This window comes from Ambystoma mexicanum, chromosome 9 (assembly GCF_040938575.1).
Source record: "Ambystoma mexicanum isolate Mex_15411 chromosome 9, UKY_AmexF1_1, whole genome shotgun sequence".
NCBI classification, from domain to species: Eukaryota; Metazoa; Chordata; class Amphibia; order Caudata; family Ambystomatidae; genus Ambystoma; species Ambystoma mexicanum.
The window spans coordinates 954,867,876-954,880,791 of NC_090931.1; the positions used below are offsets into that span (position 1 = coordinate 954,867,876).

The 12,916-nt window shown below is 43.9% G+C and overlaps 1 protein-coding gene across 2 annotated transcripts in view; it reads right to left on the reverse strand.

Moving 5' to 3' along the window:
* The window catches only part of LRP2 (LDL receptor related protein 2), a 516,831-nt gene that overhangs the window by 219,863 nt on the left and 284,052 nt on the right, over nucleotides 1-12,916 (reverse strand). For both annotated transcript variants that reach the window (XM_069616158.1, XM_069616157.1), the window contains exons 32-34: nucleotides 10,798-10,964; nucleotides 7,865-8,008; nucleotides 7,232-7,341 (exon numbers count right to left, since the gene is read on the reverse strand). In XM_069616158.1, coding sequence (XP_069472259.1) covers nucleotides 7,232-7,341; nucleotides 7,865-8,008; nucleotides 10,798-10,964 — 421 coding nt within the window. The remainder of the gene's footprint in view (nucleotides 1-7,231; nucleotides 7,342-7,864; nucleotides 8,009-10,797; nucleotides 10,965-12,916) is intronic.

Sequence of the window (12,916 nt, forward strand, 5' to 3'; positions counted from 1 at the left end):
TTCCATGTGTTTATCCATTGCACACGCACTGCACTACCCTGGAGTGGACGCTAGACATTGCCTACAGCTTGAAATATGCCCATGGAGCATGGAGGACAGGTGCCTGCGGCGTTGCAAAGCCAGCATGTAAAAGCACCAGAGTCGCCAGTACCTTTCCTGATTGTTACTTCTAGTCATCAAAGAAAGCACATTTTCCTGTGTGGATTCATTTTGGATGATTCAACGTCATGGGACAGATTAGCCAGGCACTGGGCTAGACATGGCATAGTGCAGACAGGCTGCACAGGGAGCAGCCCGCGGCTTTGCCACCGTTTACCTAGAAAGAAATGCAGTGCCTGTGGGCACCGGCACTGGTCAAGAGCTGTACGGCATGTCCCTTTCAGCCTCACACAAGCAGACACTTGGAGCCTCATTACGGGTTTGGAGGTAGCCGGGCATGGCTGTCTCCAAACTCGGGTCCGGGTTCACTGAATGGGGAAATGCTGGGCCATTCCGACTTTGGAGGGCCGGTATTTTCTCCTTCAGGGAACCCGGACCTTCCCCATTGAATTATGAGAAAAACAAGAAATGTACTAAATACAAGAAAAATCTGCCTGTACATGGGTCTTCCTCAAAGAATGTCAGCATACGGCATATTCATGTATCCATTCATTCAGGTTCTGTTTAATGCATGCCCCAAAAGTCTCCATGCACCATGTTTTTGAATATGCGGAACAATTGTACCAATGTATAAATGCAATTTCTGTTTTTCATATTGGACAATCCAATTTTTGTTTCCTTTTAAAAAAAAGTGATTTAATGACTGAGGAGAGAAAGTAAAAACCACTCCCAGTTTTCATTTATACGAGCGCATGTGCATTATTACTCCTTTGTTTGTACACCTATCCTCTGGATATGCATAAATAAGGCTACAATAGAGGATCAGATACACCTTTAATTTCTTTTGCATATAATCAAACTGCAATAAGCTTTGACTTTCATAGACAGGACACCCCCTCATGTTTTCCTCTCTTGGCCGTACTGTGCATCATTATGGGTTGACAAATACAGGCCGTAGCAATAGAACTCACATTGGGCATGAGGAGTTGGTACATATGCCATGGCCACATGGCCCTCACTGGAAAGCTCTGTATACTGTCAAACTTCTGTTGCAGTGGCCAGCGATTTGCTCTGGGAAAAGCTCCCCTTTTTTAAACAGTGGGCCTCATTCCGAGTACGGCGCTAACCAATGGCGCTATTAACGCCTTGGTTGACGCCGTACCCGGACCGGCAGCGCCTTGGTGGATGGTGGAATCACCGCCCCATTCCAAGGTTGGCGGGGCGGTAATTCCCCATTCACCAAGGCTCTTCCCCATTCCCAAATGAGCCCCCATAGGGCTCAATGGGAATGGGGAAGATGCAAATAACGGTGACCGTTCATTACGGTCACCGTTATTGGCTTGGAGGCCCCTTTGCGCCCTCGACTTTAACACCTGCTCAAAGCAGGCGTTAAGGGCGAGGGCGCAGAGGGAACTCGGAATATGGCGGTAGGGGATTACCGCCACCGGTCTCGTTACCGGTGGCCGCTATCCCTTACCGCCATACTCGGAATGAGGCCCAGTGTGTATTTAAGTACGCTGTTCACATATTTATGGATTTTTTAAGTTTTTTCTCTAGGGCATTTCCATTGTGTGTGATAAACAAAGATTGGAATTCTCGCTCGTGCTTAGCTTTTTTGATGAACAAATAACTTGGCATCTGTACTGTGAAGTTACACTCGGCAGGACACAGGCGCAGCCAGGGGAAAAACGACTGACCGGTAAAGTTCTTGATGTAAATCAACATCTGAACGAACACGAGAAATTAATGAGTGGTGTGCACACAGACCTGCAGTATTTTGGTGGAATGCAATGTGGAGCTCAGTTGAAGAAGGAGCCTCAGGTGGTATCCGGTAATATTATGCCTATATATATATGGTCGCCATCCAAATGGTTGCCGGGAAAAGGCTCTGGCGACTTTAAAATGTCCCTGCAAACCACATCCCTTTTTTGGCAGCATTTTTGTCAGACGACATCTTTGCAGGGACATTATTACATGGAACCCCTGAAGTGGGGCTTTGGATGCACGTGTGCATGTCTGGTCTAGGTAACACAAGGCCTACATAAAGTGGCCCGCATACAGGTTAGGCAGTTCGCTCTCTCATCCAATGCCTAGTGCCAAAACCTAAGCACATCTTATACCAGCTTCTGCTAGAATCCTGTCTGACTGCAAGCTTCAACTGACCCATTCAAAGACTCCAGTCGGCAAAGGCTGAGCGATTGTAGGAAGGGGTGACTTCTTCTTGCCAATAGTCACAAGGTCCGAGAACACGCAGCGTTGTGGGCAAGCTGGCCTATAGAAAGTTAGGGGACACCCCGGGGCGCCTGACTTGGCATTGATACCGCTTCACTTAGTAAGATAATGGTAACACAACATAAGGAGCCTTAGGCATGCTTCTGCTAGAAGAACAATAAGCTCTGATGTGCTTCACCAACAATAATCTCTTAAAATATACTTAAATGGAGTTTAATGGCAACAAGACCTTGTCACCGGTTCAGGAGTTGCCTTGCCGGTGAAGGAAACCGGGACGCTAGTACCGGTACCGACCTGAATGTATGACAAACTAAGCCGCGTTGTCTCTGTTCGTGTCCGCAAACGCCTTCTTCATATAAAAACCTTCATCCACTTGTGCAAATTGAAATGTGTGCATTTTGTCTCCAACAATCCACATTATAATTTCAACGTTCGATCTAGTGACATATCAGTTTCACGAAGTTCTGGTGGCTTTACTCACCTAAAACATGGCAACCTAATTTTTACTTACTAAAATATTTTTGAGTTGCCATGTTTTAGCCGCATAAAACGAACATGTGTTGAACAATGGCATCAATGCTCTCAAAATGGAAAGTCGGTGAGATGAGGCGGCCACTCTTTTTTTAAACCATCTTTTTCTTTTAAGCACATCGACTTCATTATTCTGGATGAAAATGTTCCTCACGGAATGCCCTGAATTGCAGTTGGCATAGCACCTCATTAACATCCCTTTTAAACCTGTCCTTTTAGTGAAGCACATTGGGGCATATTGTTCTGGATTAAAATCTGTGATTGCTCGTGTGCACTTTGTTCTGACAACAACAAATATGTTCCTCTGAATAAACCCCTCTTAGTGGCTCAGATCAGCCCCTCACCCCACTCTTATACATTTATCTTATACATTTATGATTTATAAAAATCATCCAGACAGCCATGAGATAAAGGATGGCTGGTCAATTTGCACCTCATTCTTTGCCGAGGACCAATTCTAAGAATTCTAAGCCTTACTGAGCAGCTTTGATGTCTCTTTCCCTTTCATCCTTAATGCATAGGGGAAGCACACCCGACCGCGCTGGAACAGCTCAGTGTTTTTCATCTAGTAGCAATGCAAAGAAAGGTTTGCCACTGTGTTTTAGACTTTGTGTTAGGAAAATGCAGTACTGACCCTGCTTCCCAATTATCTGTTTTTAAACCTTTCACTTCAATGTCTTTTACAAAAACATCGGCAACTTCAGTAAATCACCGTGGCCCACCTTATGACTGCCTTTGCCTAACTTTGAAAACATATTTCATTAAACAGTTGCATGGGAACCCAAAGTGTTTTCTTCAAATGTAACAATATTTTATTTATTTATTTTATTGTTAAAAGCACGGACCTAGCTCTAGGGCAGCGGAGAGCTGTGCAGAGTGTGAGTAGCCCGCATTTGGGCTGGCATCTTTTGACAGTAGTGCAGTACTGTGAGGTCTGTGCGTCAGTATGTGCATCCATTCGATTAGACCTTGGTCAGGTGCCGATGCAAGAGCCATTTTTGAGAGAGTTGCAAAGTTAGTGAATTGTGGGGGCATTTCAAGCGGACACTCGGGTCGAGTTCCAGAGGGTGGGCCAAGAGGAGGATTGTTTGAGGGTCCTCTCTTTGCGGATGAGTTGTGATTCAAGCCGGTTGGTCGATTTGTTGCGCAAAGAGCCTTTGCTACCAGATATGTGGAGCTTAGCCACCAGGTACGCTGGTGTGCTTCTCGTGACTGCTTTGTAGATGATACATGCAGTGTTGAATCTCGGCTTGGAGTGGAAGCCAATGTAGTTTGCATAGGTTGAGGGTAATTCGGTCAAATTTCAGTGCCCCAGTAATAAGACATGCTGCAGCATTCGGGCTGCTTTTAGGGGAGCCAAGTGAACAGCTGGGAGCCCTGGCAGGAAATAATTTCCCCCATAAATATGTGAAACTACAAGGGCCTGCACTACGGTCCGGACGTCCTGCGGTGTGATGAAGGGTTTGATTTTTCGAAGGGTAGAGATTCTCAGCCAGACTATTTTGGCCTTCTTGGCTATGTGTTTCTGGAAGGATAGGCCGCTGTCAATGGTGAATCTAAGGATTATGCCGAGTCTGAGAGTTGTGGATCAAATCCTGCTAGGCGCATATCATTGAGCCATTGTTGGACAAGTTGTTTTTAGGGGGCGGACTGATAAGGATGAATTCAGTCTTGGATGGGTTTAGTTTGAGGTATGCAGTTGACATCTAGGACTGGATGATGACTCAGTAATCGCGGAGACAAATGATGTCCGGCACGCTATTTATTCTCATGTACAACTGAGTGTTGTCTGCGATTTGGTGAATGGCTATGTTGGGATCTTTCAGGAGGGTTCCCAGAGGCTCCATGTAAAAGTTAAAAAGGATTATGAGAGGGTGGAGCATTGGGGGACCTGGAGTCTGGTAGAACGCAACACGTTCATCTGAACAGCCTGGTGTCTGCCTGAGAGGACAGAGGTAAACCAATTCAGGGCAGTGCCAAAGAATCCCATCCTGTCAGCAAGGAGGGAGAGATGTATGCAGTGGTTGATGGTGTTAAATGCAGCCGAGAGGTCAAGGAGGATGAGGAGGCATGGGTCGCCCTTATCCATGATTTGGAGAGCATCGTCCGCCACCCGTATGGTGCCTGTCTCGATGCTACACTTTGGGAGGAACCTTACTTTAGGAGGTGGAGTTGTTCTATTCTGGCGAGTAGTTTTTAGAAACTACTTTTTCCAAGATTTTGACAATATATGGGAGGTTCGTAAAGGGCCTGTAGTTGGCCAGGTTGTCTGGATCTAGGGTGTTTTTTTTTCAAAAGAGATCGTATGGGACCCGTCTTGAGGGTGTCTGGGAATTATCCTTCTGCGAGGGAGGAATTGATGATGCTGAGGAGTGCATTGATCAGGAGAAAATGTGGACTGTTTCTAAACCGTTATATGTGCTCCCTACTTCCAGGAGGATTGTGGTCTTTTAGATAAGTCAACCACTCCAGACCTGGATTTCATGTGCACTGTTTCTTTAGCCAATGATGTTTAAAATGCTCTTTGTTTTGCTTTGAGAATTAACTGTCCCGTGGATTTTTCTCAATGAATCATTTCACTCTGCACCATCTGTTTAAGAAATCTGTGGGACTTTGAAAGCGAATTCATTGTTCCATCTCTGCGCCGTGTTTTCAATTAGTCCAGCAAAATGTATCAAAGTCTGCATCTTGCATTGTCTAAAGCAGGAACGAAATCATGCACAAACCTCCTCTGCAGGAACTAGGGACATTTTAGAGGTGCTCCTGCAACACGGTAGAACAGAGTGGTATCCAAGCTTGCGTATGCTGAGCTCACCATTCAGTAAAAATATTGTTGCCTGTTCACCCAAATACCATACCTGCTTATATTTTCTAATAAAAGCAGTTACAGTGCTCCCTTTTAAGACAGCCTCTCGCCCCCACACAGGCATCCTTTGGGCTCCCCGAGTTGAACTGGCCCCAGAGTGTAGAGGACACTGCTATAGAATTACTGGAATTTTAGAAAAATCACAATAGGAAAAGGATTCATCTTCCATGATTGTTTCACTGATGGAAGATTCACTCATTGCTTTTGGAGCTCACTCTGGTGGCACAGAGATGCCCTTGAAAAGGTTGCACAAGCGGAAATCCCTTGGTGGTTGGTTTGGTTGGGTTTCCTTTCATGTAGAGCAATATGGATAATGTTTTAATTATTGAGGGTGCATCACACATGTTAAATAGAGCAGATCAGGACCCATTCCCAAATGTCCACTGCCAAAGTTTAGACCGTTTCGGATTGGGTTCTACCACGATTCCTATAGAATGTATAACAGTATTGCTGCCTTTGGAGACAGGGGCCACGATGGGTTGGTGTACATGGAGGAAGGGCAGATTGCTTTAAGCTCCAGCCTGTTTATTTGCAACCTCTTGTCATCCAATGGGGAAAGACTGTTAGGCAGTATTACAATCAGAACTCTAAAGAATCTGCCGTGCTGGTGACGTGGACACAGCACTAAAGAGAAACCTGTGCAGTCACTGGGAGTCTTTGTTTAATGCCTTTTATATACTGTAGATCGAGCTCCCGCGATCATGGTAGAGACTCAAAGGGAGCCTGTTATGCATCAGGAGTATTTCTAACACTTAGAAGCTGTACATATATCAGGATGGGGAGGTCAGGTTGAGTCTAGATCATCAAGATGGAGAGGAGGGTTGGGAAGATGAAGACAGTACTAGACGGCACAGTGTATAATATTTTTATAAACTTACATTATACATATTTCAATTTGTCAACCAGGACAAAGTTTACAAAAGAATTGCAATATCAATGTGCCTCATTACAAATGTAGTGATAATTCAGCAGTAAATCGGACAAATTACCTCTAAACTCGATTACCGTTAGCAACACTTGGATCTGCGGATTTACAGCCGGATTATGAACGATAGTGGGGTGTTCTTAATCCACATTTCTGGAGTGTGTCGGACTCCATAGGGATTTCCTTGGAATTACTGCCTGCTCATTTTTGGTGGTATGGTGGAGGATGTACCTACAATTTCTTTCTGCAGGTAAATCCTCCACCTTACCACCAAACTTGTAGTACAGTGGTGCATTAATGTGGCAGTAATACAGCAATAACAGCATTACCAGTGCATTATGGCCATTTTTACCTGCACCGCCGTACTTGTAATGAGGCCCAATGTTTTATTTTCCCCTCAAATGCAATAACGGGGATGAGGCTTAGGTCTGCCTGTCTTTTGGTCAGTGCTTGGTTTGGGTGGAACTACACAAAATCTTGTTCAATTCATCAACATACTGCTCATTTCAGAGCACGGGACCGACTGTTTGAAATAATTATATTCAACGCGTATAGAGGCAGGAATTCAGGGTACTCACCCACGTCCTGGGTCAACAGCGATTCCAATTGGCCTTCCAGCCGATGTAGGAGAGCCATCGTTGGTGATCAAAGTCTTTCTGTACTTGACTTCCCTGCGTAATGTTAACACCTGCAAGCATAGAGTTGGAATTTAGCCCACTTATTCTATAGAATTCCAACATAGAACACAGGGCAACCAATGTGCTTCTTTGCCAGTCAAACACGGCCCACAGACATGAGGAAGGCATGCAGTGCTATTGTGGGATACCCATCATTAGCGGGTGAGCCTGAACACCATGCAGAACATCATCTTCTGTGTCGGACTCGTTGTCGTTGATATGAGCCAACGGGCACATAAGGAGACACTGATGTAAAGGTAGCACGTACAAAACTGATATTTCTTGAAAAGGTGTCAATCTTGAAAAATCTTTGGCTGTTACAAGGAAGTTTTTTTTATGTATTAAGCCTAGTAACAGTGACAGAAACATGACAGGAGTAACCTCCAAATATACTAAAGAAGGGATTGCCTCTGTCACTGGAAATGATAGCGTAGCATTTCTACTGGAGTTTATACCAGCTACAGAACAGTGCCTTGCCAGCTTTAAACCGCAAAGGCATACCGATTATGAGTACTTTGACGCTGAATGACTTACCTCGATCGACTGCGTTGCAGGGTTTGTGTAGTAAAGGTTTCCTGAGATCCAGTCTAGAGCTAGGCCGATAGGCGCGCCCAAGATGGCAGCCGGTGCAAAGACGGTCCTGTTTGTCCCATCAGACTTCACTCTGTGAATCTCACCCTTCAGAGGAACAGAAAGAGAGAAGAGGTGTTCAGACGAGCTACTCTTCCACCTACACTGTAGTATTTTCTTGGTCTTGCGCTCTTCGTACGAAAAGATCCCCTACCGAAAATATATTTGGGCTTAGGACTAGTTTAAATCCAAATAAAACTAGTAAAACAAATTTGAAGTAGTTTAAAATTGGTGGAAAGTAACAAAAATATGACACAAATCATCCTGACAACCCAGTCAACTTCAGCATCGGGAAGAAAGACTCTTTCAGCGATATTGATGCCCTAAGTAACTCACGAATTTGGACAGAAATTCTTAGCGACTGAACCAGAGTTTGTCTCTGCAGCAGAATAAGAGTCATGTCAATGCCCGATGCTATAGCTCTAGTCTTCTGTTTTCTCCTAGTGATGTCGGGCTGTGCTCTGATTGCTGGGGGTGGGCGTGGTTGATTTTAAAACTGGTAAATGGGTGATGTTTTGTCTAATGTGTGATGTTCTTGATTTTATTAATTTTTCAATCTTTGTATTTGTTTATGGAGAAATCTGATTCAATAAAGTATTCATTCATAGTGATGGTGCGTTCTACGACTAGCCCTTTCCGCCACGGGGATAAAGACTGCACGATTGGATCTCTGCTGCTGCTGGCACACACAGGGCAAGAGCCATTTGACCTGATTCACAAAGCGTGTTTCAATTGGATTGTGCCATTGAAAAAGGCCTTTGTAAATCGGGCCCACTCTTGTCTTTAAATCTCTGCCAGGGTGAGTCCATTCAGGATCCATTGAACCCCGTGCAGCAAACACTACCGGTTGGCCGCTCAGTACTACAAGGCTACGCCCATGGCAGTTAATTTCTTTACAAATACCAAATAGCATAGCATAACGTACTGTGCATAGAGGGTTGGTTTGCATCATGTGTATACATTAACACCTAAATGAACCTAGGGATATAATAATTATTTGCTAGAGGGATAAATATTCCTCCTAAAAGGAGTTTGCTTGGGGTATATGGTATGTTTTTTAATCTATGTTTTATATGACATTTAACCATTAGACACGATAATAATTATACTTATTTAATATATTTGTTATAAAATTAAATCTACAAGTGTTCAATAATGTAACTTTTCCGTTTTTATACATGTCGACTTTATTTCTTTCAAAGTGCATGAAAGACGAACAGAATAAGGTATTTGGAATATTAGTGTTAATTCTAAATACAAAGGTGAATTACATTCTAGACGTCAGCGCTGAATGCCATTGCTATGACTTGTGACAGGGTATCGAAATATGAATTGAAATTAAAAATAAGAGTCCTTAGCTGCTATTGCATGTTATGTGATATTTCTATAGTGCCTAACTGCCATTGTCATTGCCTCTAAGCACTTTGGATGTCTGTGAGTTTGAAAGACTGCACAGTCTGAACATACATGACACACAGTACATTGCATTACAGTGAAGGACGATAGATGATACTATATATCTACCAGTGAAGGTAAAATACAATTTTTGGCAGAGATTACTAATATTGTAGTTTTACATTTAGCAGTTGTATTTGGTGTGTGTGGCATGTTGCGTAATGTGCTATGTCAGTAAATATGTGGTTGCTGCCGTGACGATGGAATTTTGCATGGGACTCAGCCAACTAATATAGGGACACTACACTAAAAGGCCGCATGGCATACAGAGTGTTATTTACACACTTATCCCCCGAGCAACTGATTACAGTTGAGAGCTCTGCAATGTGTTTCTGTAGAACATTAAAAAAAAAAAAAGAACATATGGCATAATTGTTTGAATTTCGGTTGTACTAACATGTCGTTCACTCAACATAGCCGAAGAATGATGCCATGCATTCCCATTATAGCCAAGAAGGGGGGAAGGGGTGAGGGGGTGTCCTCCGCACCCTTGTTTGCTGTAATGGGAACAGGGGTTGCGGGGGAAAGATATTAAAACAAATGTTTTTAAAAAGGACCCTGCAGCGCTGATTTCCTTACACGTAAGCGGAAGCAACTGCCGTCGCAGGGAGACGGGAATCGGCGGCACACAATGCAGTGTGCCGCCGAAAGGTAAGTAGGGGGCGGTGGGTGGGGAGCGAGTTATGCTATTTATTGACAGATTCGCATTTTGCTGCCCTTACGACATTTTAGTAAAATTCGTTTAAATATACTTTGGGTTTTCATCCTACAGACTTTTTCACATATATCCCAATAATGTACATGCACATACATTTAACATAAACATTCGGAAAACATTCCATGCATATTTGCTACATATTTACATGCATATCACGCATTTGGTAAACATTACAGGTTAAATGATATATTACAGTGCATGCATATTTGGCAGAGTGAAGTTTGGCCATACAGATGCAGGAAAATGAGTTGTTGAACTCAAAATAATAATTTGTTATTTATATAGCACTTTTATCCAAAGCGCTTTACATAGAACACATTTACATACACTATTTTTTGGTAGACCACAGAGTGGCCTTTGCAGGGTAAGAAGGACAATGCCGTAGTCAGAACACACATGCTAAACAGCACAATGCATTTAAAATTGCAGGTCAATAACCATTATTGCCAGAAATGGCTATCGCTGCCATGCCACAATGAGCAGTCCCACATGTCGGGCACAAGGACAGAGCTTCACGTGGGACTCATGTTGACTCATGTTTATCCAGCCTAAGTGGATGGTGGATCTAGAGGGCAGAAAGATGTATAGGGTAACTTCAAACGTAGTGTGTAACAACCCACAGAAACTTAGCGGTGTAGATTTCATGGGCCGCGTCTGTACTTACGGGGTATTCAACCCAGTAGATCATCTGCTCCGAGTCATCAAAGTCAACATCGTAACCATTGCGAATGCCGGCCACCGGCACCATAGCGTCATTGGTCTTCTCGTCCGGGTTGAGGGACATCCCATAAATGATGCTATCTCTCACAGCTATGAGGAACGGCTGGGTATCTGCGGAAAAGGAAATGACGTCAATAACAGAGCCAACCCGGGATGGCCTTCTAAAAACAGGAGGCAAGCAAAGATGTCACTCATTGCTGCTTTACAACTGAAGCACGTTGAGGCATACCAAAATAGAAAATGGCGGTGCGTGAAGATATGTAATTCCATACTGCCATTGCAGCACATGTTCATAGAGGCCGCCTGGCCTTACAGTGGGTCAAAGTGCACAACCGTGACCCCAATACTCCCCAACACAGTCAGTATCCTGTGCATACCTCTCAACTCACCCTTATCTGGAGAGTGTGGCCTGCCCTAGAGTCAACAAAAGCGATGGATATCCCCTGAACCGTGGACTGGGGGAACAATATACATAAGAAAACAAGGTCAAGAGTCACACGGGTGAATATAGACACTATTCAAATACTAATTGATTCAAATAAGTGTGGAGAGGGAAGAGGCTCAGTCAGGTAACCAATTTTAGCATCCTATTTTAATAAAAAAAACATCATAATAACATTAAAATATGTACTACATACACACAATAATATCATTAAAATACATTTAAATGTATTTCGACACAAAGGAAGTATTCAAAAATATAAAAATATCTCTATCTAAAAGCAACCTGTCAATTACTGCTAGATGTAATACATCTCTATATTTCATAAGCAATAAATATAAATCACCATGAAGGTGCTAAGTCACTGAAAAAGTGCTATCACAAAAAAGTGCTAAGTGCCATCCCCAAGATTGGACCCAGACCCTCCGTAGAGTTCACTGGACTCTTACCCACCAAAAACAAAAACATCGGATTATCTGCGATGTGCAAACTCAACAGCTCGAGGGGTCTGCATGAGCCACCGATGACAAAACTCTGAGTGGGTCCCAGTCTACTAGTGTATTGTCCACTAAATGCTCAATTGAAATTCAGTGCCCCTGGAATCATTGGACTGGGTCTGACTGGGCCATTCGACCGATTTAATGTGGGCGTGAGGTCTGCTAGAAGCATGTCACTTGACTGGGCTTCTAGAATCTTCCAAACGTATCTAAATCGTGACAAGAGTTCAACCTTCTTGCCTTTCTTGCGCACACATCTGCTCTGCCCATCGATAACATGCAGAAAGCATTCCCCGGTTTACCAGCCGCCTGAGAGATTGAACAGGATAAAAGCAAAACAAGGCCGCATTTTGAAGACAGAGGAGAGCAGGACCCGCTAAATGCAATCTTTTTGAAGAGGTAGGATCCAGGAAGTCACACTCGCCAATCAGCCTTGATGTCGGTAACCTTAGCTACCCAAATTACCGAGGCCGGGTCAAACCATATTACTATGTTGAAAAGCAGACAATTGACCGCGGCCCTGATTGGCTCAATCAGATCTTTGTGCTGAAAGTTTGTGCTGGCGAGTCAAAATATGCAACGCCAGGACGGATTAGGGGGGCATAATAACTGCGAGGGCAAAAGGTCAAACGACGAGTCCGTTCTGTCTGAGAACGGGCAGCAATTTCATATGGGTTTTCTGATCTGAAAAGATTTGGCCTGCATCACGCCGCCCAGAGACATGGCTTGTTCAACGGTCAGTGAGGAGAGGGGAGCCGATTGGGGTGAGACAAATGTTGTGTTTCTCATTATCAAGGGGGCGTGGGTCGATACTAGCGAATACGTGTACAGGCTACAGACGTGAGCGTCAATCAGAAAAACAGAAACATGTTCATCGCCAGGTAGGTTCTCAAAATGAAATGAAGGGAACCCTTTTTAAAGTTCAAAGTGTGGTTTCTAAAGGGCTCAATAACGTGTCAGCCTGTGTGTCTTTGCGCAATTAACCAGACACCCTTTACCCAAATGTTGTGTCCAATATTAGGTCAAATGAAAGGTCACCATGCAGTGCTGGCCTTCAGACAATAGGAGGCCCAGAGATCAGCACAACGCACCGGCTCCTGTAGAAAGAGATACCCTCCCAAGTC